The 27,567-nt window shown below is 32.0% G+C and overlaps 1 protein-coding gene across 5 annotated transcripts in view; it reads left to right on the top strand.

The window, feature by feature from the left end:
• Positions 1-27,567, top strand: part of Nachra7 (nicotinic acetylcholine receptor alpha7 subunit) — a 195,488-nt gene that overhangs the window by 47,247 nt on the left and 120,674 nt on the right. For 4 of the 5 annotated variants that reach the window (XM_083104945.1, XM_083104946.1, XM_083104948.1 and 1 more), the window contains one exon: positions 18,311-18,453. The exons of the other annotated variant lie outside the window; for it this stretch is intronic. In XM_083104945.1, coding sequence (XP_082961071.1) covers positions 18,311-18,453 — 143 coding nt within the window. The remainder of the gene's footprint in view (positions 1-18,310; positions 18,454-27,567) is intronic. 5 annotated transcript variants of the gene reach the window in all.

Genomic DNA, 27,567 nt, shown 5'->3' with positions numbered 1-27,567 from the left:
CCTCGACGGTCGGTGACTGTTTCGGAGCGTGCAGTAAAATATGATATTAACGTTCACGTTATCCTCAGGGCTGTTTCTTGCAGTAGCACACGTCTCGAGGCTCTTGCTGTGACATGTTAAGCCGCGTGGAGCGAGCGATTGAGAAAGATCATAAATCATTAACCAATCCGATTAACACCAGAATTGCTGTAACGGAACAGAAAATATTATGTTGGCTTGAAATATTATCGTCTTTTCACTAAATTGACTGTATCCGGAAGTTGTAATTTCCCCTGTATGGGGAAAACTCGTTAATGTTTTAATTGAAAATACGCTTTCGTCGCAGAAATGACTTCAGCAAAATAGTCATTGCAAATAATTATCGCATTTACGAAAAGAAGTATGTATTATTTCTATACATATTTTATAATATTATATGTATAAATAATTATATTATAAAAATATATTGATTTTTTCTCTCTCTTATTTCTTAAATAAATGTTGAAGATTTTCGATTTGAAATCAAGGTATTTAAAAAACCGCATTCAAGATATATAAAACGTTATATTCCAAATATTCTATAACTGTATATTTTCAGATTTTGTTGAAAAAATTAAATTTTTACGAAGAGAAATTTATTCTTTGTGAAAAATGGAAAAATGATCATTAATAATAGTATATGGTTTCTCTTACTTTTAGAACATTAAAAGTTTAGATACGATAACTCTTGCTTATGACATTTAACATACGCTAAAAGAGGAATGTTTTAAAAAACAGTGATAAATTGTAGATAAGGTGAGATTGTTTGAGTGAAAAATCCCGGCGCATTGGACGAATTCTGTAGTTGCACGTTCATGCGCGAAGGGCATAAACTTTTTACGATATAAACGTAGCAAGGGAACACGACCCGAGGAACGTGGAGAATGCAGGTCGGTGATACCATATATGCATATATTCCTGTTTCTGGGAAGATACTTCCCGCTATTCTGCCGGAATACTTCGTTTTACGCAGGATGTAACCTTAACGTGCATCTACTTTTGCATACTTGTGAAATTAACGTAACATCGCTGTAGATAATGGCTCTCGAAGGAATAATAGATTTTTATGATAATCGAAAGATGAGGAGAGTGATGTACAGGATCATATAAGGGATGAAACCTGTTTTAACACATTACCGTCCGGAGACATAAAAATATGTTTTTTCTTGACTGCTCGTAAAATGCCGGAGACATATAAATAGGATTTTACACATTGTGCATTAAATGCCGGCGACCTATAAATATGTGTTACAACATATATATATAATGTGATATAAAGGAAAGTACAGACATTACATCGTAAGTAATTACATCGAAAATGCCTAGTAAACAGAACATAATAAAATAATAAAAAAAAAATAAATAAATAAATAAATATTAAAATATAAAATATAAAATATTTGATATTTTAAAAGTTATAACCATTTTTGTAAAGTGATGCAACATAGTCGAAAACCTTAAAATATGCCGGCTACACGCAAAAGTTTTCGCGCAAACAGCCCGGACCGTAATGTGTTAAGTGCGGTTTTTTTGACGAGTTTTGAGTCAATTTTTTCTTTATCTAAAGCTAGTTCCATTGAATATGCAGCATGCAATATATTGAATTATGCATTCAAAAATAATATGTATATACATATAATTGTCGATAAAAATATAAATTGAACAACAGAAGTGAACAGACACAAACAATGTCGAAAAATTATTGAGAAATTATTGACAAGAATGAAAAATAGATTTAGTAAAATACACTGATTGTCTGAACGTGGCCGGTGGAATTTCTTGAAGAATGTAAAACGTTAAATTTGAATTATGCTCTAATTTGTGACGTGAATAAATCGATGCATTTAAAATAAGACCCTTCTATGGTAATGTCGTAAATCGGAATTCTAATAATTTATCATTTTACGATTATATGGAACGGCTTAAAATAAATAAAGGATATTTCTGTCGTGGAAATCTGTTATATATTCCCTTGAGTCTCTCGTCAAGTTATAGCGCCAAAATATGTTATTATCTATTTCCTTATTAAGTTTCGGACATTAAGAGTATTTATAGGATTGTCATTTATACTATATCAGTCCTATCTCGATATTGGATTGAGGTTAAGATACCGCCGGGAATAATGGTCCAGCGGACTATAAATTGCAGACGGACACCGCGAGTTCGAAAATAAAACATCGAGGCGAAGTAGAGTCGCTCGATGATAGGTGCAGACATGGTTAAATCTCTTCAATTACAATCTTTCTTTCATAAATGCAAATTAAACAAGATAAATTATCTTTCGTTTCTATAAATTAAATTAAATATTAAATTTTACAGCAATAGATTGTTGAAAGAAATAATGTAAAAAAATTTTAAATTTTACTTTGTTGTAAATATGCAATTTTTTGAAGACATTATATGAATTTATGGTCATTGTTTCTGAAGAAATTAGTGAAATTATAGTGTGACGTTGCATTCTATATTTATGATATGCGGTAAATTTGAGAAAAATACTTTTAAACACCACAATGTCGACTTAAAGCCACAAATTATTTTTCTTATATTTCAATTGAAATAAAGAGAGAGTCAAGTGTACTTATGTAGTCTATTATAGCGAAGAAATAAGTGGAATTAAAGTATAAGATCCAGTGTAACTATCTATTATTACAAGAAAAAGATCGAAGAAAATATACAAGATCTTTTTATTTCGCTTTATAGAATAACTTTTTTTTTAATAATGTTTTTAGTAATGTTATTACTATTTTTTATCAAGATTATTGAATACTTATAGAACAGAAATTATTTCAATAATAATTTTAAAAATTCTAAATAGATGTATATAATCTAAACGTATTTTTAGGTATCTAATGGAATTTTAAGATATAATATAAGACAAAAAAATTGTCTTTCATAAGATCTATCAATTTAACAATAAGATTAATAAACTTACAAGATTAGGGTAAAATAGGAAATAATAATTTTTAAATATTTTAAAATGTTAAATTTTTTTAAACGCTTATAGACGAATGTATATACTCGGATTTAGTTACTCGCTACGTTTCAACGTTGAGGTACATGTTTGCAAAGAGTATTTCTAGCAGATGGTACACAACTCAAAGAAAGTAACTTTGCCAGATAGCTGTTAAGTTAGTGGTCACATATTCCAAGTTTTCCCTTTGGGAATCACAAGTTTGTACTATAACTATGTATTGTCGCCGGACAGCAACAGAGATTTCCCACATCACTTATATGTAAACGTGGAACTCATTTATATCGTCGAAATACAGTTTTAATACAGTTAGTCTCCATGATTGTAAAAGAGACAGTTTATTGTAGGAAATTTTCCAATGTTTGGAAACTTTAAATTAAATAATAGTAATTTACAAAAATAAGTGACAAATATTTATGTTAAAGATATATTTGCGAATTAATAACTCATAACACGTTCAAGGAAGATATTGAAGAATATTATGCAAATATACTTTATATAGATAAAAATATAAATGCATCGTTTCATTTTTGATAATTGCAGATAGAAGCAAATGATTGCAATAGGAAGAATAATTAGAAATAATTAGATGGAATCTTGAGCAATTATAGCATTTATAATATAGATAAATCTCTATTAATAATTCACAAAATCTATCAAGATGATCAATTACAGAGCGCTATATAATCCGAGATATCATATAATGTCTCTTGTAACTTTACTGTGAAAGCATATTAATCAAAATCTTCTTATCGGCGAAAACATAAAAATTCTCTTTCATCGCACGCCGTAAACCGTTTATGGTTCCCTATCAACGACTATCAACCACAATGTAGTGACGGTTATTGATTTAGTATGCCGCGTAATCAATACTTTGGATTATGGCGGTAATTATAGTGCAAGTTTATGTCCTGGCGAACGTTCACGTAGGAAATCGCGCCTACGAAGCAGCTGTTACGCTTCGGATGTAATCGCATTAATAAGAAAGCAAAGCAATATTCAGCAAACATGAGGTGCTTTTAAAGTAAAAAAAAAAAAAACGAAATGAGAATCGATCGATCGCTTATGTGTTTGTTAAAAGATAGAACAGTGTTTTGTCTCCAAAAAAAATTTGGGAAAGATATTTAATGTCGCGGTCTTTGAAACGCGAAAAATTAATACACAGTGCAAATATTGTAAGAGGGTACGTCGTATTGTTGTCTTTACACATGGCGTCACCGCGTGACATAATTAACAGCTTTCTGTAACGTTACGATGGAGAAACGGCGGGAAAAAAATTTATCAACCTTCGATGGGTTTATTTTTACTTGTAATGCGCAGTAGCTTTCTCCGCGATATTCTTTTTCCTCAAAGTAATATTACCGTGTAATCGAGCGTACATACGCCAAGTCTTCCGTAATGTACAAGTGTACTACTCGCGAAGGCGGCACGTGATATAATCTCGAGAGTCTCAGATAATATTTTTCTAGCGTTTCCTCGGTCATTGTTGCACGTTCGTAGCGTTAGATATTGCGTTGCAATATGTTTCAAAGTATCGATAAGTCGTATATTAATTAATCCCGTTATATAACCAGAAACGCAGATGTTTATATCGACACGATTAATCGAATTTGTCGAATAGATTAGCCATTATACAAATTTTATATTACATTATTTATATTATTTCATAAAACAGTAAATAATAAATTTTGAAGGCTTCTTTCAATTTGCGAAACATGCGCCATGAAATTCCTCATTTGCAACTTTTAACGTAGGAAACTAACTAATTTATGAGTATACCTTAAAAAGGAAACTGTGTCCGTACGCGTGTCTTTTGATTAAAGATCTTTGTGTTGAAAATTTTTTCCAAGATTTGGCACGCTTCCCTAAAATTTCTGGATGCTCATCCGCAATGGATAGAACAGCGACTTTCTCTGCATTTTTACGCGACGATCTCCTCTCGTTGCAATACTGCGCAACTTCTCGGCTTCTTATTTGCAAAAAATATCTAGCGCAACTATTTATAGAGCTACGTGCTATTACTCGTGGTTACATAGGGCGATATCGCGGCCACGTTTACGGTATCGCAGCGAGATGTAACCGTGCATGTAACGGGACGTGTAACGTAGAAGCATCTCATGGCACATACGCTGCAAGATTCAATCTTGTTTCCGGAATTAAACTGCGCGTCCCCGTTTTACGCCTGTACCGTCTTCTCGAGCGAAAACTTCTCATTTTCGACCGGCTACGCTGATCGTTGTGGCAAACTGTTTCTTGTAACATGCTAAAAAGTTTTCTTGTAAGAAGTGCATACTGGAAAATTAGCGAGTCCCGCGAGAAACTATCTCTGCGCTTCTTTTATAATCATCTTATATTTTTTAACAAAAGAATTAAGAGAGTAATTTTATTTATCACGTAATATATTTATATTTTATACGGTGATACATGTACGCGAGTTTGAATCTAATTTCCGTACGAGAGATATTAGTATTTTCACACATGGTATTTGTACAAATTTTATGCGAGAAGAATACAGTTTGATTCGAGCGTGCAATAATTTTATATATGTGGTCTACATTTTATAATAGATGTATTTACGAGCTAGCAAATTTCTATGTATTATTTTCTGAATTTTCGAGGAGAGATTCGAAAACATATCTCTTGATGTCAAAATTTACAAAAGTTTACCACTTATTAATTATAATATCGACATGCAACTGTATTGAAGAGCATCGAATGCAATTATTTCTTATAGATAGATATTATCCGTCGTGCTAATACTTGCAGCATTAAATTTTTTGGGGACATCCAATAACTTATAAAGTGCGGCACGTGGCGCTAATTTTTTTTGTAAAGTAAATTGCAGCCTTTTTTCTTGAATATTATCGATAAAGAGTGTTTTCCGTGCTATTCGTGCGATGCAAATGCAAATATGATGAAAGGACTCGAGTATAGCTTTCTTTTTATAAAAGTTAAGCGTATGATAAAGGAGTAAATAAGTAAAACAGTACAAATTTGTTGGAAGTAAATAAAACTAAAATTAAGTACTCTAAGATTTTTTCTCATATAAGATAATTAAAAATTAACTCGTTAAACTTTACAGGAACATTCTTTGATTAATCTAGAATCGATTGTTTCACAGGTCATTTATTTTAAAATCAATCTTTGTATATATATGTTACTGACGATAAGTAGAATATTAATTGCATCGTGTGCCAATTAAGCGTACTTTACTTTTCTTGAGTTATTAGTGGCACTTTAAACATTCAAAAACGCTTTCGAATTGAGCCGCGAATGAAGTTTTGTGAACACAACGTTAACTATGATCAATGCTTGCTATAACGCGGTTGAAGGGACAAACTTATTGTCAATAGCGGAATTTTGAAGTAATTCGGTCGAAGCTCGCCCGATGTTGAAAACCGATGATTTATTGCCGAAGATAGATATACATCCGGAAATCATTGTGAAGTGAAATTTTGGGGTTATCGAGTCGATAAAATATTTGATCGTTCTCCACTGCGTATTCGATTGAACGGATAATTTATACTGACTGAAACATCCCCCTCAAAAGTTCTCAATGTGTTCGTGAAACTTACAGCAATATTTAACTCATGCTATAGGTAAAATTTTTACTTATCAAGAATGATATCATGGAAGTGAAGCTGTATGAAATAATAAATTATACATGCCATGTTAAATAATATCGATACTCATGTACTCACATATAAATTGCAGTTATTATTTTGATAGACTTAAAAGTCGTTTTCGCGTGGAATGTTCCAAGTACATAAGTGAACCTTGTCGTAACAACTTAGGAATCTTTTATGATCTCTTTAAGAGCCGTGTAGGTAGGTACAATGCTATTACTATCATACTATCATACTATCGCGTGATAAAACGCACGTATTGTAATAAAATCGAATCTCCCGATTGTATCTTTCGTTGATTCAATTTGATTGCTTTCAAATGTCGCGAGAGGATTGTCTTTTCCATTCGAGCCAAATACGACGCGAATATTACCGTAGCCACTGTGAATAAACATTTTCTCGATTACATCGACCGATGAAAATGTAATGGTTTTCTGCAATACACACACATACACCCACGCACGCGAAATCTCTTCCATCGTAGTGACGTTAGGTAATTATAATTCTTTTCCTCTCTTTACGAAATTAAATAAATATCTGTAAAGCTATTTCTATTATAAAGTATGATCACTTGTAATCCGCTGCCACGAACTCGATTTCCATGAATATAAAGTAGTATGACGGATTTAGAAGCAACTGTAACATTCTCTAATAAATTAAGTTAGGAGTGCAATCTTTTATTTTACCGCGTATTATATCTTCCGTTAAAAATGTTCAGCAAAAATTACATTTTTAATTAATTTTTAAATAATAAAATAATTTAGGCAATTCATCAAACAAAATATGTACATGCTAAAGTCCTTTAGCACAAATCTCAAAAAGCAAAGAATGTGAGCTTTGCTTTAATCTTCAACATTTTAATTCCCCTATCTTAGATATCTCGGCATTCGCGTCCGAAATTAGTTTCGTATAACGTTCGCCTAGGGAGAATAATTCGCGTGCGCTTTACCGGAAGCCTGGAATTCTCGACGGAATTGTTGAACTCGTTAAAAATCAATTACCGGTGGATGGCAACCGGAAACTGATCAAGTTCGACCGGCGCTCATAATTGCAGTCGGTAATTTCGTCAAGTAGGCATACAATACCCGTAGCGATGAATAAGCGACCGTTCCGGCTAGTTTATTTAACGGCTAGATACCTATTGTAAGCGGTGGCGCACCGCTGCTGTATTTAACGTCTAAATCCCGCGGGATTTTCAGGACGAAGGTCTCCGGAGTCGCTCTTCAGATCGTCACGCGTCACTGAAGACGTAAATTACGTTTATGCTCCCTCGCTGGACAAGATAAGCTCCAGTTATTGAATTATCAAAGGCATGAGTGTATCTTCCTCGCTCGACATGGCGACGATTTCATTATCGCAGAGGCGTGATTAAACGAAAGAAAAAATGTTAAAAACGAGTTAATACTGATTCTTTAAATTAACTTTTGATTAAATTAATTTTTAAATTAGCTTTTGATTAACCAATTATTGTATGACATTTATGATAGCCAGGAGCGAATTAAAAGAAGAAATAAAGTAAAATTATATGTAATAGAGACGAACAATATTATTTTTGAATACGTTTATATAAACAAGCAGCAAAGGATCATCGTGTATATTTCTCTTTGTCACCTTTCTGTCATTTTAGAATTTTGTTTCTTCTCTAATTTATTCCATCTTCGCAGACCCGTAAACGCAAAATGTACGACTTCCCATTATGCTAAGAATAATGCACCATCGTCTGCTTGTTTCATTAGCCGCTGACTTCAGAATCGCGCCCCATGTTCGACAATCGAAACTATCAGCCCCGGAAGTAATTAAACGGCAATGAAGCCGATCGGTTTCTGATCGCAAACCACCCATGCAAACACTACGCTAACGAGAACGGAATTAATTTGGTATAAACGTGCTCTTTTCCAGCTCGGAAAGATGGGCAAAGTAGTAAAAAATTAATTAAAGAAAATTTAAATATTATATTTAATATTATATTTTTCTCGATAATTAATAACAAACACAGTTTTGTTACAATTATGGAATACTGAATTTATAGCTAATATATGCGACATTTTTATAATAAAGATAAATTTAAATATGAAATGACAATAAAACGCAACAGCGAGAAAAATATAATATGCGTATCTTATATTTGTGTAGCGCGATAGAAAAATTATAACATTTTTTGTCGCGCGATCGTAGTTTTATGACTATATCATTACACTTTACCTCTTTTGTTGTGTAATGAATAATATGACAACTATGAGTTGTTAAACTCATGTGGATAATTGGACAAAAGCAAATCACAAAGAAAAATTTGTATGTTATAAAATTTGCAAAATTTGTAACGAACGTCGCTTTTAATTATTTTGTCTTTGTTAGCTTTTCTCATTTGATTCACCACAAACAGTTTATCGCGAAAATAAAATTATTCGTATAAAATAATATAGATGAAAGATAGTAGATTTACATTACACCTTCCATCACTAAGCTTGTTTAAAGAACAAAATATATTATACGATTCGTTGCGGAATTGAATTGCTTAAAATGCGATATATCTCCTCGGGTCAATTCGAATTAAATCGCACTGCTTTCGTTTATGAATGGAACTAATTAATTGAAAAGTTTGAACTTGATTAGATGATTCGAACTGCCTGATGAGTCTTGCAATATATAACATTGAGTTCAACCATATAAATATTTGTAATGAATGTTTGCGTGCTCCATCAATTAATTCAAAATTGCTAGAACTCGATTTGTTAGAGTAATATTACACAAAAGTTCGAAAGAGCTGCTGAATGGTTCCATGAAAATTCGATTCGCATCAATTATATTGATAGAGAGCATTAATTAAAATCAAAAGAGCATGCGCGAGTGCGCGTCAAGTTGTAATTATAATTGGCATCGACGATGGGTGACGTGTAGCTTATAATTAAAACAACGTACTGATTGCTTGGATTTGTTCAATTGCAAAGCTCTCTTTCTACACGATTGGAATTAAATTAGTCGTTAATTGCTCCATCAAACTCGAAATCTCGTGGAAGTCGTACGAGCCGATGAATCGCGAATGTTTATCCATCGTTTATGATTCCGACGAAATAATCGTATATTATCATAAATAAAACCTTCTGCAAAGCAGGAATTGATATATGATATTTTCTCAATATGAGGAAAGGAACAATGCAGAAAATTTGTTTTATTATCAGCGAAGAAATAATTATATATTTTATATTATAATCTAATCAAATTAAATTAATACAAAATAATAATACAATTGATTCTTCAAAAAAATTAAATTATTTAAATAAAAATATAATTTTTCAAATGAAATAAAATATTTCAAAACTTTTTCAAAACAATTAAGTTAAATTAATTAGACTAGAATAATTTTTCGTGAAAAAGTGCATATATTATATATTATTTATTGTATTTATACATTTGCTAAATAGAATTCTTTAATATTTTTTAAAAATTGTATTTAATTAAATGTTAAATATTTTTCGATAAATTTTTTATTTTGAAAATTGTAAAATATTACATTTTTTGGAGCATGAAAATATAATATTGTCCTGACCGTTCCTCGCGTTTTTACTATTCTCTTTCTCAGATTTCTAATTAAATTCTATGTCGGAACATCATTATTCTCACGTTTTCTCCAACGTAATCATGAGCTTAAGAATCTTGGCAAATTCGCATCTCAGTTTCTAAGTGAACTACTTCTCCACTTGCTTATTCACATCTCGACGCTAGTCATCTGATTCTAACTATCTAGAGGTCGATAGCTAGAAATCCACTTTGGAGAATATTCACGTTTTTTAGACACGATCTCGTCGTCAAGAAGTGAACTCGATCGTAATACACAAGCATATAGTGAAGGTTCCAGCTTGCTGGCAAGAATTCCGTACACGAGCCACGAACTTAGTTGAAAAAGTATCTGGAAGTGCCTATGCTTACTAAGAAGATAATCTACGACGACTTTCAACTATCACGAGAAAGATCCAAGTCAAATTTATCCATGTTATTTTTCTCCCACAAATACCCCCAGCTTGCATACCAAAATCTTGTAAAAAAGTTGAGACCCTGAAAAGAGGCTTATCTTAATCATTTTAACCATGATAATTGCAAAAAAAAAGAAACGCTTTTAAGAACAGTCAACAATCCAATATTTCCGTTAAGCTTTTGAATTATTAGCCCAATTGATCCTTTTTGATTGTGTATATAATATTACAATTCGCGTTCCAAGAATGCAAATCTCGGAATGCAGCTCTAGAAAGATAACTCTAGGAATACCGAGTCAACATAGCGCGCAGAGTGAGAAAAGTTTTTAATCGATTTTGCTCGCGCGGACGTGACTTCCGCTCGGCAACGGAGCTTGTGGATTCACAACCAGTTTAAGTGCACTGGGAAGAGAAATTGACAGTTCGTGCGAAGGCTTTGCGAGCGATTGCATTATGGTATGGTGGTTTCTTTTAGAGCCATAACTCTTGTCTAGAAAGGTTACATTTTTATTCCGTGAAATATGACTTCTGTCTTTATATAACTTCGGCAGTAAACACTGTAATTATTTCCGATCTTTATTTAGGTTGACTGATCTTAAAAGATGTAAAAAGATTTTGTAAAAATTTTGTAAAGATTTTAATCGGTCTAATTTAATTTAAATAGTATAAAAGTAGCATTTATCGGATAAAAATATATGAATTTAAATACTCTTGCAATTAGATAGACTTAATTTCCGTAAAATCAACCGAGGATAGAGGGTCGCTAATACACGAGCGACGTTAACAATACGGGCATTAAACCAGTAGATAAATTTACCACGCGTAGTGACAAGATTAAAAAGTAATAATCGAATTAATTAGTAATCGGTAACAAACTACGTAGAGAGGATCTGTGTCACGTAACAAGCTTTTATTGTATCCTGCTTTCGTATTGCAGACATATGACACGTTCGCTCGATGACGACACGTGTTGATCTGTGAACAAGCGGATGCGCCGAAAACATAGGTTTCGCGGGGGAAAATACACTCCTGGAAATTCGATTATTGTAGGCTCATTATAGATGTTTGCGAGAGAATAATGAGATGCTAATGCAATCGCGCAAGCTCGTCCGGCAAGTTCGAAATTGGTGATTGTGATTTATTAAACGAATCGACCGCAATCGCGACAATTAAACGTGTAACTGGACGATGAGATTAATCGAGATCTAGCTGACGCAGTGTCCCGAAACCCGAGCTATTTTATAGTTGCTGTCGAATCTTTCCGATAGTAACATCGCTTTCGATGAAGCTTACGATTCAGCCGGATTTAAAGCTAGGTTGTCGTCGCAAGCTTATTATTTGAATATTAAACTTTATTTTATTTAAAAAATAAATCGAAAATATATATTTATTTTATTATAAATAGAAATAAATTACATAAAATATTTTTTTGAAATATTTGATATTAAACTTTGCTTTCGTTGGACGATTTAGCCGGATTTAAAGCTGTGTTGTCGTCGCAAGCTTATTATTTAATATTAAATATTAAATATATTATTGAATATTAAACCTTATTTTACTTAAAAAATAAATCGAAAATATATATTTATTTTTTTATGAATAGAAATAAATTACGTAAAATATTTTTTTGAAATATCGCGAAATCCCTCTCAATGCGAGACTAATGTTGTAACTTATTGGATTAATATGTGAATTTACGGCGCTGGCGACACGGTGCTTGTTGATGTCTCTGGTGAAAATTGTACATTGTTGTGCATTATAATGCATATAAAAGATGTTAGTGAAACATCGAGTGAAACTTCAGGAATAAGTTCTCCAGAGCAAGTAAAAAGATTCATCGATATATGTCAGTACACTTTTAGTTTTCTAAGTGCGATTCAATAACAGATCGCCCCATTCACTTAACATTATTTACGCTTAAAAACTCAATGTAGGACAACTGTTCGCGGATAACATCGGTTATCTTTTAATCCTGTGAACCATTCGCAATTACATTGTGTTCTTTTGGTGCGATACATTCATACTTATAGTTTGTTCAAGCATTTCAGCTTTTATACTTCTTTTGAGCGTTTTTAACTGAATGCAACATTAAATATTTGAGAGAAAGAATAATAATTATATTTCTATGCAATTATAGTAATAAAAGCAATATTTCTTTCAATTGCGAAAATAGTATCAAAAAATCTTTTAATTAGATTGGAAATTAAGGGGTATTTCAGAGCGCTCATAATTATAATTAAACCGAAGGGAGCCTCTCATCTTGTAATTCTGTTTATAATGGGATAGTTATACGCATAAACGCAACATTTGTCTCGCCACATAATCGTTTGTGACGTTTACTATAACGACCATAATCTACGTCGGCCGACGCAGCTGAGCACCAACGACGACTATGTCCCGATGGCGAATTTGCGTGCGAATTAACCGCAAAATCAGGCCCAAATGTCGAGGTAAACTCTGCGGGACACGAGCACCCGGGACACGAAATCACCAACAGTCATTGTCATAAGATCGATTTGCATTGACCGTTATTTGCCGCGATCGCAATGCACAACGCCCATTGTGATATTTCAATTATTCGGTGTATTCTGCGGTATTTGCCGAGATCGCGTTCACGAAGTCCCAGATATCCCACAGTTCGTGTAAATTTCATATATGCATCCTACGTATACATACATGTTATATAATGTGCATGTGTGTGTATATGGAATGCATCAAAGAATTAATTGTATTCTTCTCTACAGTCAAATTATCTTTAATTGGAATTCACATCTTTTCATTCTTCTTTTTAAATCTTTCTCTTTAAATATTTCGGTGATTATAGTCTATAAAACTAGGATTTTGCTTTAAAAGAATCAGCTTATAACAAAGTTTTATCTAAAGTTAAAATTACGAGAAACTTGGAAGCGATTCTTCATTCGTTTAACTTGTTAAATTTTTGGTGCAGCGAATTCATATCAAGATAGGGCATCAGTTCCTATTATGCAACATCAACAAAAACATCGCACGTTCTATAAAGTGTCGTATAGTACATCCATTCCAAAATGTGACGGGAGTCTAACGAGAAAAAAATTCTTTGGCAATTTCATGATATTTTATTGCTCGCCGTCTTATCAGAGATTTTACGGCAGTGTAGATTTATGGCAAAAATCCGGCATGAATAAGGTACAGATATAGATGTTTTATAGTTTCAGATTTATCTCACGTACCATGACGATGTCTCCTCTTATCGACGGGAATAAAAGCCAATATTTCAAGAATTCGTCAAACTGTCGATTGCGTTTGGCTGTGTAAAATAATAAAAAAGGGATCACTTGTTTTGCAAAACGTTAAAAATTGCTTTGTGTTCGACTTTCGATACATTGGACATTTGATAATTTTTGCAGCAGTACGCAAAACAATGCACGTGTACGCTATAGAATCGTAATATTCGAAAATGTGACACTACTTTTGAAAATTTCTCGCAAAGTCATTATTGTTATTCATTGTTGTCAAACAATGTCACAAAGAGTTTTTCACGTGAGTTTTCTCTTGATATTCATCAATTACATGACATAACATACACCGTGTCATGTGTAACGAAGCGCTCTATGAGCAAATATGAAATTTTCATTCACGAATGATACCGTGTCCGGTGAAGAAATATTTCCGAATCCATTTTTTAAATCTTCCATCTGGTAATCCTGGCAAGGTTTGCGACGTAATCTTTATTTATACCTCGAGGAATACTGAATCCTGCACTTACCACAATTCAAATCCCAATAAGAATTGTATGGAAGCCGACCATAAAAAGTTTCAGTTTCCACACACGTAGGAATATTATTAATATCCTTTATGTGAATTTCCGCGAACTTTTGCATAGGATTTTATCGGTAAAAAAATCTGCATAAATCTCTTTTAGAAGAAAATAATCAGTTTCTTCAATAATATACACGCGCACATATAATCATATATATAATTTTCTTATATAATTAATAAATATTTTATTCAATTATATATTAATTCTAACAGTATATACTCATTGTATAAAATTTATTGTAAAAATTTTATGTTGTTATAGGAATATAAAAAGATTTTGGAATAACTCGCATCAAAATATTATTCATATATAATCTTTATTATAGTTTTACTTCTATAAAAAGATGACAGATTTTTTTATTAGTAGTTTGATTTGAGGTTTTTATTAATAATAGATGGATGAAAATTTCTTCTTTTTTCTTCTTCCTTCCGTAACCAAATAAAAAATGAAAATGTCTAAGACAGTCGTTTCATTTACGATATTTTTTTTTATCGAGATATCTATGGCTCACGTTACATATTTATTGACAAAAAAATTTCTCGATGATCATTTTTGCTGGTTGAAATTAATTTTCCCCGGAATAAAAATATACGATGTTCGAGCGCGTCAGCGATTCCTTTCTTCGTTTCATGCGCGCTCGACGTTATAAAACCACCCGATCTTCCGCGAAGAAAGAGGAATAAAATGCACCGCAGAACCGTAACTGCAGAATTCCGTGTGAATGGCCGTGTATGAAACTTAAAACTCTTACTCTACCGGAAGATAAAATGTTATCGTTAAGCCACAGCCTCAACGCGGAACTCGGAATGTCGAGACGTTATTCCGATGATTAGAGTACGCTAGAATGTCTCCTAGCTTTCAAGATTTTAATGTCTTGTATTTTTAAGAATAAGTTTTAAACTAGTTTATCGATTGAAGTAAAGAGCGTTTCTGCAACAAATAAAATTCTATTTTAATGGACAATTTAATTGCGTTTATACTATTTTAAGAATTTCGAATATTTATATAAAAATTATATAAAAATTATATTTATATAAAAATTATATTCTGTCCGTTCTATCATTATATTCCGAATTAAATAATTGATATAACACTAAATGTAAATAATTAACGCAGAATATTATTTTCTAACTCGATTGTTATGCGGTGTACCTATGAGTCTTGAAATCGCATTTATCCCATTCTTCTCTTTCTTTAACATTCATGAATTCAATTATCCATCTTATTTTCCAAGGATGTCGTATGTCTAGGAGTTTTACAATTTGGCTTACGTTGTGGCGTGGTTTTCTTTACATGTGCGACAGAAATGGAGCGATGCCGCGCGGATAACGAGAATTTCTCGAAAGCGCCGGGAAGAAACTGGCACGTGCATTTTTCATCATTCTGCGCAAGGATGCGACGAGATGCCGCCATTCGCAAGGAAATGTACTCGTATCTAATACTTTGCATTCGTGAAACTTAGGTGTATTGGTAAAAATAGAGCACCAAACAAGAGAATGCTATTTACTCAAATATATTAAACTTTGCTCCGATCATTTATTACATAATTTTTTTAGTTTTCAAAATATAAAAGAGAGAGAGAGAGAGTAAAATGTTTAATCGATAAAAATATTATAGTCTAAAGTGACACTTTATATTATGTAATTATTATGTAAAAATTAGTTTTTTTTTTTTATACGGTACTTCAATAGTATTTCACAGATTAGATTAATGTAAGAAAGACGCTTGTCTCAAAACGCGATTATTATCACAGGATTATCGCGCTCTTTGTAAAGGAATTTATGCAGCAGGGATGTGTTCGTGCTTTAATTACGCATATTTTTTCGTGACTGTAGGTTGACCTCATGCCGCTTAAATTCGTATTCTTGCACCTTTGTTTCGACTTTTGTGGGCGGGCTACAATGTAAATGCGTATACGTAATGCAAATTTCGCTCGTCCTCCAACGGAAACGCAAATGCTAACGATACCAAGTGCAAGTCCGGATTTTATAGTTGTCGATGAAATTCTAGCAACGAGAATAAAACTTTGCATTAATTATATCACTTCTCGTTATTCGTACGAAGTATGTTGCGAGTATTTTTTTTGCTTTTTATATATCACAAGTCAAATAAGAAAGAATGAGAAAGAAAGAATTCTTAATAGGAATTCAATAAGAAAGAATTCAATAAGAAAGAATTCTTTCTTATTGAAGTTTCTTATTCTTTCTTTATTTCAATGTCAAGATAAGATTGGTAATTTTCGATTTAGAAGCAAATTAAAATGAATGATTTTGATTTAATATTAAATCGTTATATATTTTAATTATTTTATTTCGAAATTTTACTATTGAGCTATTTATAAGAACTGATTATTGAATTCAATTATCAATAATTACAAATTTGACAAAAAAAATTAAATAAAATTGAAAAATATATATAATGCACGTTTACTATGTATAAATGTGTTTTCTACTAATAAAAATAAAAATATAGAAATATAAAAATATAGAAATAAATCAATGTTATATTGCAAACAATTATGTAATATCATTAAATATTTGAATGTAAATATTTTGACATTAATTTTCGTTTTGGATTGTGATTGATGAAAGGTTATATTTGTTCGGCTTTAAGCTGGTTAAACTTTACGGTATCTTACTTCCTGAGATGTCGATAAGTGTCGATAAACTCTCAGCCGCAATATGAAACTTTGGTCCAAGTATCAGATCCTTGATACATCGATATAGCTATTTACAATGCCGAATATTTCACTAATTTATGCTTTAATCCGTTGAATACGCTCAGCCTAGAATGTATTAACTATTAGAGCGCGAATTCCTAGCGCATACAGTTAAATCTTATATTTTTATATCATCTTGTTTTAGCATATTTAGCGTATTTTTGAGATAACAATAATAAGGATATTTTACCTTCTGAATAAATTCAATATTGCACAAATATATAAATGAAAATATTAAATAAAAATATATAAATAAACAGATTTTATATAAATAAAAATATTGTACTTAATCTCTATAAGAATAATTATATTAAGTGTATCAAGTTTATTTAAGTATATAATAAACACGTTAAGATGTAAAAACTTTAAATTTATTAGCACTTGAATTATCTGAAACTTACTAAACTTTATGAACTATAAATTTTCGCATACTTTAATTGAACAAAACGTTTCGTTATTCGTAACATAATGAAATACGTAGAAAGGAAGAGAGAGAGAGATAGAGAAAGAGAGAGGAAGAGAGCAGGAGGCAGGAAAGGGGGAAAAATGGAGGAGAGAGAGAGAGAGAGAGAGAGAGAGAGAGAAGGTAAAGTTACATGTAAATAAAAAAAGTAGAGGAAAGGAAAAGAATAAGTAGACAAAGAGGAAAAGCCGTCTAATAAAAAGCGAGGGGTAGTATAAAGGAAGAAAGACAAAGGAGTGATTTATTCAAGAAAGATAAACTGCAGGTCGTAATGGTAGGAAGCAAGCGAGAAAGGGGGAAGAAGACAGAGATTTACAGAGGAAAAGACAGCAAGCGACGAAGAACTAACGAAAGAGGAGGAATAGAGACGAGAGACGAGAATTGAGAGAGAGAGAGAGTACTCGCGAAGTTATGTATTCGCGAAAAGTAGTCCAGAACTTTGGATCGGGTGGTTACGGTAGTGTCGGGGATGGGTAGATACTAAATAGCTGGGGTAGGTCTGGGCTCACACAGCCCTAAGAAGATAAACTCTGCTCGGACACCGGCAGAAAAATAGAGAAAAGAACAGAGAGAGAGAGAGAGAAAGAGAGAGACGATTATTAATCATTCCTACGCTTTCCCGCTCCCATTTCTTGCATTTTTATTTCCCGAAGCGAGGCGATGCGACATCGACGACAAGGACGGGCGATCGTTGCGACTGATTGCGCGCAACTTCTCATTGACTACTGATTGTGATTGGGCAGGGCTGGTAAGTGGCGGTTTACACGAGAAGCGGCTGCTGAATGATCTGCTGGACTCGTACAATGTGCTGGAGCGACCGGTGGGCAACGAGTCCGAACCCCTTGTGCTGAGCTTCGGCCTCACGCTCATGCAAATAATCGACGTCGTAAGTGTCCAACACTATTTTCTTCAACATTTTTCATTCGGCATCAGATTGATTTTTCTTCGGGTGCTCAATGCGCCTCAAAACATTTTTCGCGTCATAAATTACATATCGCATATACATTTTGATCGTAATAATTATAAAATCTCTTCTTCTTTTGTTACTTATATGTGATTTATATTTCTGTATTTCATTTTAACATCAAATTAAGGGTGTATAAAAAAAGTATATATTCTTCAGATATTTTCTGTATTTTTGTATTATTTTTGAAGACTTTTTCATTCTCTTTCCTTTCTAAAAAGTCATTCAAGATACATTTTTCGGATACATTTTTATTATGGCCAATTTTTTTCGATTTGATTAGCCATTGATTGTTATCCGATTATATAAAAGCTTTCGTATGAGATTAATATCAATTTTTGAAATTTAAAGAAGAATGTCAAGTAATCAAAATTAGTTACTAATAATGTATTATTTTAGAGACGTAAACGTATTTTATCGTATCACGAATTCGCGCAGTTATTAATATTAACAACTAATAATACACATTTAATTTAAACGTTTAAGTAGGTGTATTATAAGAGAGAGAGAATATACACTCTATATACATATAAACATGTTTCGCGTCATCATAATATGACACTCACGTATTAGAAATCTTGAATAATGTTTTTGAGCATGTTAAAATAATAAGGCGTGTATAGTTGACGTTTACGATTTTTCTTATAAAAATAACTATGTAATAAAATTTTCTTACTTTTCACAATTGATTAAACTCGCCCTCGATGAAAAATTCTCAGATTGTTTAACATATGTGAAGAGTTTTATTAATATCACCTTATGTTTTATTAATATCACTTTATTAATAACAATTAAAAGATTTAAAAAGAGATTGAAAATATTTTATTTCCTTATTAATTTGCGCGATACTCTATCTATTATTTCGTAGATTCTAATATTAAGAAAGTGTGTGGTTGTATGTTTTTATGTGATTATATACTTATTATATATAGTAGATTTGAGCACATACGTCACTGACGTATGCGCATTATATGTTTTTATAAGCAATGCATGTGTTTATAGCAAAAATGACATTTAAGCAAATTAAGCTTGGTTATCGCAATCCTGCGATTCGTAGACACGTCAGTGTAATAAATAGCGTACAGACCGGCGAATTCCAAAGTTTCGGCCCCAAGTTAGTCGTAAATGAATAGCGTGCACCAATCAACGTCACAGATCGACATTCAAGTCTCGCTTAGTTCGGCAGACTTATAAATCGGGATAATAGCGTCGAAATCGCCTTTAGATAATTGCTAATCTCGACTGTTCGTCCTCTTTTGATTACTTTTATTAAAGTACGTTTCTATAACCACAATTTTTAAAAAATCTCTATTTTATAACTTCTTTTGTATATTGAACACATGACGTATAAAGTGATAGGAAATTAAACTTTTCATTTTAGTAATTATATATTAAAATTTGTAGAAGCATATTTTAAGGGGAAATCAGAAAATCAACTTTAAATTAATTTAAATATTCGCAGACTGAAATATCGTTATTTGTTATATATATGTATAATATTCTTAAATTTTTTAATTATTTTTTAATGGCAAGAACCATTGCACGCTTTTATTAATTATATTAATATCTCTATAATTAATATACGTTACAATTAAATAATATTACCTTTTATTTAAATGGGGAATTAAATTTACCTTTACGTAATAATTATTATTTATTATTATTATTTATTATCATTATTTTAATTTTTTCCTAAATGAGGTTTAAATTTATATTGTATAGTAGTTGATGTAGTTATATCGAAATAATTCAAAGCGCTGGAATAGCTATCTTTAACACTCGTTAAACTCTATTATTTTTCTCTCCATTTCCGCGGTTCGTGCCGATTCGGTGGCGAGAGGTCAAACGGCGGTGATGAAGCACGACTTCCCCAAAGAAACAACGACCAAATCCTCTTCTCGTATGCGCGAAACAGGAAGCTTTTAATTTCCGAAATCCGTATAGTCGTCTGGCGCCACGGCGGCTAGCCTCGCTGCACCCCCGGCTACCCCCTGTTTCAATCGAGAAAGGCAATATCGCCAGCTTCGCGGTGCATGCGTGCACCCCGAATATAAATAGCGTACTAACGTACACAAGCGTGCACGTGTGTGCGCATCTCTTGCACCGCCGTTTATCTTCGACATTGCACGCTGCAATTTTCGACGCAACGCCGGGGGATGCGCGATAAACTACCGAGAAGGATATCGAGTGGCAAGAGGTGGCGAGCGCGTGGCATTGTGCTCATATTAGAATCTAATAATAATGTTTCGGCGAATATATCGAGGGAGACAATATCGCTAATTTATCCATGAAAAATTCAAAAGATCATTTCTACAACAAATGATATATTCTCTTAGAAAAAAACTATTTTATATCTTATAATATAAATTATTTTATATCCTATAATATTTTATGCAATTATTTTTCGGCAAAATAAAAGTAGCCCTCTATTCGCTCTCTTATCTTAGCGTTACCGCATGTTTTCTCCACATATGTAAATATAAAATTTCGCGGTAAATTATTTGAAATCGTCGCACGTTTACACGCCTCCGAGTACATAGCGCAGTGATTATTAAAATATGTTATGTCCTTATATGATTCAAAAGATATTCGCATCGCGGAATACAAATCAGCGTGTGTGTACATCTATGCACGTACTGCATCCAGACCGCGTATCGTTGCGTCTACGTTATTGCATCTGCACTCGGGTATCACGTATCACTGCGTATTCCTTCTGCGTATTTCGGATATATTTCGCGTATCATTATATGTTGTCGCAAATATTTGTAAAGCCCAGTAAAATAAAAAGTGCATATGCGAAATAGCAATTTATTCTATTATTTGAAAAGTCACATGTCGAGGTAGACAAATATTCATATATAATACGCGATCTAAGGGGCTCGTTTGTAAAATGTAAAATCATCTTAAGATTGCTGTAATTACCATAAATGCAGTAGAAAGCACTTTTTAATTTTTAACATTAAGTATTTCAATACGCGAGCCTCAAATTAAAATTCTGTTAAAACAATTCTGGTAAGAAATACGGTTCTTTGACTGTAATTTTGTGGCTAAAATTATTAGAAGAAATATTTATTTTATACGCGAAATGTTTAATGTGAAAAATATATGTATCTAAAATATTGCCGGTCATTTATTTAGATTAATTTAATAAATGTGTGTTTAAAAAAAACTTAGCCGCACACATTTTTTTTTTTATCGTAAAAAATCCTTTAGATCCTGCATATACTATGATAATGCACGTACTTTAACTTTATTTTCAAACAATCAATAAGAAGTTTTTAATGTCATCGCACACTGAATTAATTGGCGGAAATTTAATTGTAGGGAGTTGACGTGGCGCGCGATATTGCACCTCATTTTCCTCTAGTCTGACAAGTAGGAAAAAGCGTTGCAGTAGTCTATTTTTTTCATAAAGATTCAGACATATCTTACATGTACGTCATTGCATATAAAAACATCATTATCAATAAATAAATATATGCAAAAATCACATATAATTCCACGTATGCATAACTTTCGTTATTGAGATATCATTTATTGAAATTATCTTCAGACGAATATCGATAAAATCAGCTTCAGAGATCTCAATTTCTCTTTTATATTCGTAGATATTCATAAATTGGAATATATTTTTGTTTATCTTATTGCATTTCAAAAAGCAATGGATCTGTAAAATGTTATATTTAGACTTATTTATTCTCATTACGTTTATAACTCAGACGAACAATTTTATCTTTTAATGTAATAATATTTGTAAAAATAAAAAAATAAATTTATAGATATGTTAAATGATTTAACTATTATTATTTATTATTTATAAATATAAATAATATTTATCTTATCATTGCATCGGTTATTTTATTGCACACTCAAATTTTTATTTATTGACAAGGAAAAGATTTTAATTCTTTTGATACTCTCCTCTTCTTTTTCTATTTCTCTTATGTTATTATATTTTTTATTTCCGTCTTAAATAGATTTTTAATAAAAAAAAACTTTAACAAAACGTATTTTATTTTTAGATATAGATTTATATAAAACACGATAAGTAAAAATCTAATTTTTTATTAAATCATTTAAATAATTATAAATCTCATAAACAATATTGTAATATTTTGTATATCTGTAGAAAAATATTAATCTTTATAAATATTTTATGATAAACATATAATTAATTTAATTTTTAATTATTAATTGACAATTTGATTTTTGATTATTTAAAAATGAACATGCATAGAATATTTTATATATTATATCACAGGAAACCTCATAAAGCGGATAATTATTGCGCGAAATTAAATAAAATTAATTAATTTCTCACAAACAATAAATACAAAACTTATAACTCATGCTCACCTCATTTGTGCGATGCCTCCTCCTTTTAAGTTGTCATCAGGGTGGTCATCAGCGATGAGAACTTTCGTTGCATTCGCGCACTGGTATTGACAAAGTTCATTGCGTCGTAAAAATATGATTACATTTACACGTTATCCTTAATTGAATTTATTAATCCACAATTTTTAAGCTGATCAATCACAGTCAATTCTTTAAAAAAATGGAATGGCAGCGATTGACCAATCTTAGATCTACGGATGATATTCGATTAAGGATGATGTATAAACGTAGTCTATAACTTTCATCGCGCGTAAATTGTTCGTGGCACGCTGAAAATGAATGCGTTATACTTCGCACGGCACTCCCGAATTAATTAAAACACGATAAACCATTTGCGATTCGATGAAAACAGACATGTGACACTTTGCACGGCACTCTCGAATTAATTAAAATGCGATGAATTATTTGCGATTCAAAAATGCGTGACACTTTGCACCGCACTCCCGAATTAAGGCGTAACAAACTATTCACGATGCACTAAAAACAGATATTTTTTTATTACACTCTCACGGCATTTGTAAAAAATAATTAACGATTTTAATTACGATCTTTTCGACACGCTTATAAATCGTTAATAGTTAATTATAATGAAAGTAAAAAATAATCACGTTTCTTCAAAACTAATCTCATGACATATAAATCTACAACCTTTCTGTTCAAGTTTCGCCGCGCGAATGACAACAGAACGAACAGATAATAATAATACGCCATACATTACTTGGTAATACTTTATTTATTACATGTATATGACATTTGACGTAGAGGACACGTTATCAATAAACGCGCCCATTTTGTCGTCCCGAAATGTTTCAAAACAAAAAAAATGTTTATTAAATGTTTAGAATATATAAATTCATACTAAATTTATATCCTTATTTAAATTTATATCTTATATTTTGAATTAATTTTGATAAGAGAGCTATCGTCGATTATTCACGTGATAGATTTCGAACGAATCAAACACATTTAATACGCGTTTTTATAAATCACTGTTTTTATAAACACCGAATTTTTACTGCAAGATTATGAATATTAAAAAGTGTACTTAGATATGACGTGAATAATTAAACGTCCCTACACTCGATTTCAAAATCAAACCATTCTATATCGTTCTATGTCCGTGACATTTTGAATAATATTAATAACTATTATTACATGAGACATTACGCGAGTCGAGTTAATGGTTAGTTAAGAGATGAACCGCCCTAAAGTATACTATTAAAAATCAATATTATTTTACGCAATATGATACGCGTATACATTATTCTTGTAATCACTATATTATTCCTTTCCATTTCAGATCGCGCTTCGATAAATAGTCGTCGCTTACGAATAATACATATGAATGTTAATTATAATAATTGTAAGGAATAATCGCGTTTAAAATCTTCTACTTATCGCGAGGATACTTTACGAAATAATAAGATGCCATAATAAAATGATTTATACCACTACCTTCTTGATCGGGGGACACCGCACGAATGACAACAAGGCTATCGAATGTAAACAATAGTACACACGTCGTAAAGGATAAGTCGTTAAGGAATACTTTTTTCTATGTGAGTGATAATTATGAAGATACGCTTTTTTAAATAATTATTAAGATACGCTTTTACTGTATTTATTAATTAAACGCGTTTCACGACATCGAATTTTTGTCTAGTATTCATTAAATGGATTAATCTGGTATCTTATTAAAATTCATTAATAATTTTAAAATTCTAAAATATAGCATCGTGGCAATTTTATACGTTCGATATTTTTCGATATTATGCAAATCAAATTAATAATCAAATAATATTAATAACTAAATAAAAGACAATATATTGCGTAATAATATCTATCGCGATCTGTCGCATTTCAGATACTGTGACATACGCACGAAGAATAAATATCGCAAAAAATAAAATGCCAAGTTTTGCAATATGACATATTATTGTTTATACACGGTCTTGTTTGTCTTGTTTTCGTTTTGTTTTGTCACGAGCACCATTTTTAAGCTCGCTTCATACGATTTTTATGCGACAAAAGAAAGAAGTTAATTTCTAACTTTATCGCAGAAATACATTCCGCTTTGCGCGACGTAATTCTTTTCAAGAAAATTAAGGGAAATTGATTACTTATTCGCAGTACTCCCCTTTTCATGGTGCTCGCGCAGCCATGGCGCACAAAATCGTGAACAATTTCGCTCACGGAACCGGTACGCCTGTTCAAGACTAAGTTTCAATAGTGTTCTGCAGCGGAATAGTACTTAGTCTGGAGATTAGCCGAGTTTCAGAGCTCACTTGCAATGGCACCGACTATCTCGTTTCTTCGACCGTGAGTGCACGTGCGGCGGTTCCAGCGCACCGACCGACGTTTCTCCACCGACGAACGGGAAGGAAATTCGTAGCGTTATCGTCAATGTGCGCAATATATTTCGACACACATTCCCTTAGGGCTGCTTAGCCTTATCTCGCGATGAGTTTGTCTTGTAAATAAGTGTAGCTTAACAAATCAGCTCTGAGGGAATGTATACTACTTTAGATGTGAAAATAACTAGCTTTCGCAATTTGTGCCGAGAATCACGCAGCATCGTAATTTATTCTTAGGCCATTGTAAATTTTACCTCGTGTTTGTCTCTTTAGTTACGTGTTTATGAGAGAACGAAGCTTGCGGAGTTGCGAACGATATAATAAAATAAATACGGACTTTTCTGTTTTACTAAAAACATATTTCTCATTTAAATCTAACAATGAAATAGTAAGCCTTAAGGAATAGCGAAAGAAGTCATTTCTTATTTTTTAATTGGCGACATTAAATCTCTTCGTAACTAAGTCTCGAATTTAAATCGTATCAAAGTTCACTTGAAGTTTAATGAAGCATAAGTTTACTTACTCTATTTATATCCATTTCTCTACTTTAATTTTTTCCATCATTTCAAGCTTGAAAAACTATTATTGATATTTCGATATTTATGTATCTAAAATCTATCTTATTGCCAAATTTGAATAAGGGATTTGCGTTTAACAAGGCTTGCATTTATATTTTATAAATATATTTATTTTATAATTGTGAATATAATATGGCAATACTGTATAAATTCATAAACTGTAATAAGAATTTTTCTAAATGGAATTATATATCTTGCGTAACTCGTGGGTAATAAACAGAATAATAAAAAATTGTTTTCTATATTATATTTTTCATAAATATGAAAACTTTCAATCTTTTTCACATTTTTCTTAACCTTCCTTATAACCAAGTTTTACCAGTAATGAATCGCGTTCTTTTTTCATCGACCTGTTCTTTACAATCTAAGCCAGGGCTTAAATAACCAATTGCAATTGCGGAATCGATAATAACTCAAAGTCTTAGTGGAATCGAATTGGAAATGAAGGTAGAATAAGAATTACTTTCGCAACATATATAGGCGCATTTCTGAAATGATACAATTGATTTCCTTTTTTTATCCTTACCAGCCGAATTATTGCGAATTTTACTTTAGAATAATGACGCGGGAGTCTTAGCTTTTCTTTATTGAATTGGCGAGGGAATCTGTTTCTAATAACGGACTCAGAATTGTATATAGCATTTTCTTTTGCAAACAAATTTACAATGCAATTTTGCGCAGATTTATTAGCATAACTGGAAGCAATACACGGATATTAGGAAAATGACATTTTGAATGAAAAATACATGAAAAAATAAAATCGTTTTGCAAATTTCAATCTTGTACCAGATTGTATATGTATTTCAATTGTTCTCCAAACTTTATCAGCTATAAATCGCATATTTTTCCAGAGAAATTATATATATTATAATTTACCAAAATTAATACGTTGGTTATTTTTTCAGAAATAAATGATCTCTTCTTATCCGTCATAATTACATTTATTGAATGTAACGAAGGCATCTCACATAACTGCAAAATTACGCGCATACGTTAAACATACATGATTCACGATGCATCATTACGACAGATCCAGATTCCGTGGCACGTCCTCGCATTAATACTCCGTGCATTTACGTCATCCACACTCGGCAACCGACGCTTTCTTCACTTCCCGAAGAGCTTCTGAAATACTGCCGTATTGGTTATACTTTACGAAGCGATTCTCGAAACGGCAGTGATCTAAGTTATAGCTTTCCCCGTGCGCGGAACACATCGGAGAAACTGCACATACGCTACATTGGTTCGCGTGTTCTCAAGAAATTTTATTCCGACCGTGTATCTAGTTTCCTATAGTTACATCTTGTTTTCGCGGTTTGATTAAAAAGATTTGTACCAACGATTATACATCAACGAGAAATTGCGATTAAAACTCTCAAGATTTTTTTTTTTTACTCTTAATCGGATATTTTCGGACATTTACGGCTCATTTTTCAATGCAAAATACATATTATTATTGAATTTGGTAAGCTGCAAAATACTTCATTTAGTTTGTTATTCGCGATTGAAAAGTTTAACACAATACTGTGCTAGTGTAATCGTCTGAAAATTCAGAACACCGTATCATGCATCCTGCGTTTTATTATGTGCAGTATTATTTATGGGCGCGCGATTTATCGATCCCTCCTCCTCTTGAAGCGTATGCGATAAATTTTTGGCAGACGCAAAAATTGTTTCGCCGGATAATCTAGATTGATTTTTGCATGACC

This window comes from Camponotus vicinus, unplaced genomic scaffold (assembly GCF_025532165.1).
Source record: "Camponotus vicinus isolate PSW18456_S1 unplaced genomic scaffold, iyCamVici1.0 SCAF_7, whole genome shotgun sequence".
Lineage (NCBI taxonomy): Eukaryota > Metazoa > Arthropoda > Insecta > Hymenoptera > Formicidae > Camponotus > Camponotus vicinus.
The sequence above is the reverse complement of the archived record's forward strand: the minus strand, read 5'-3'. Positions and strand labels throughout refer to the sequence as shown.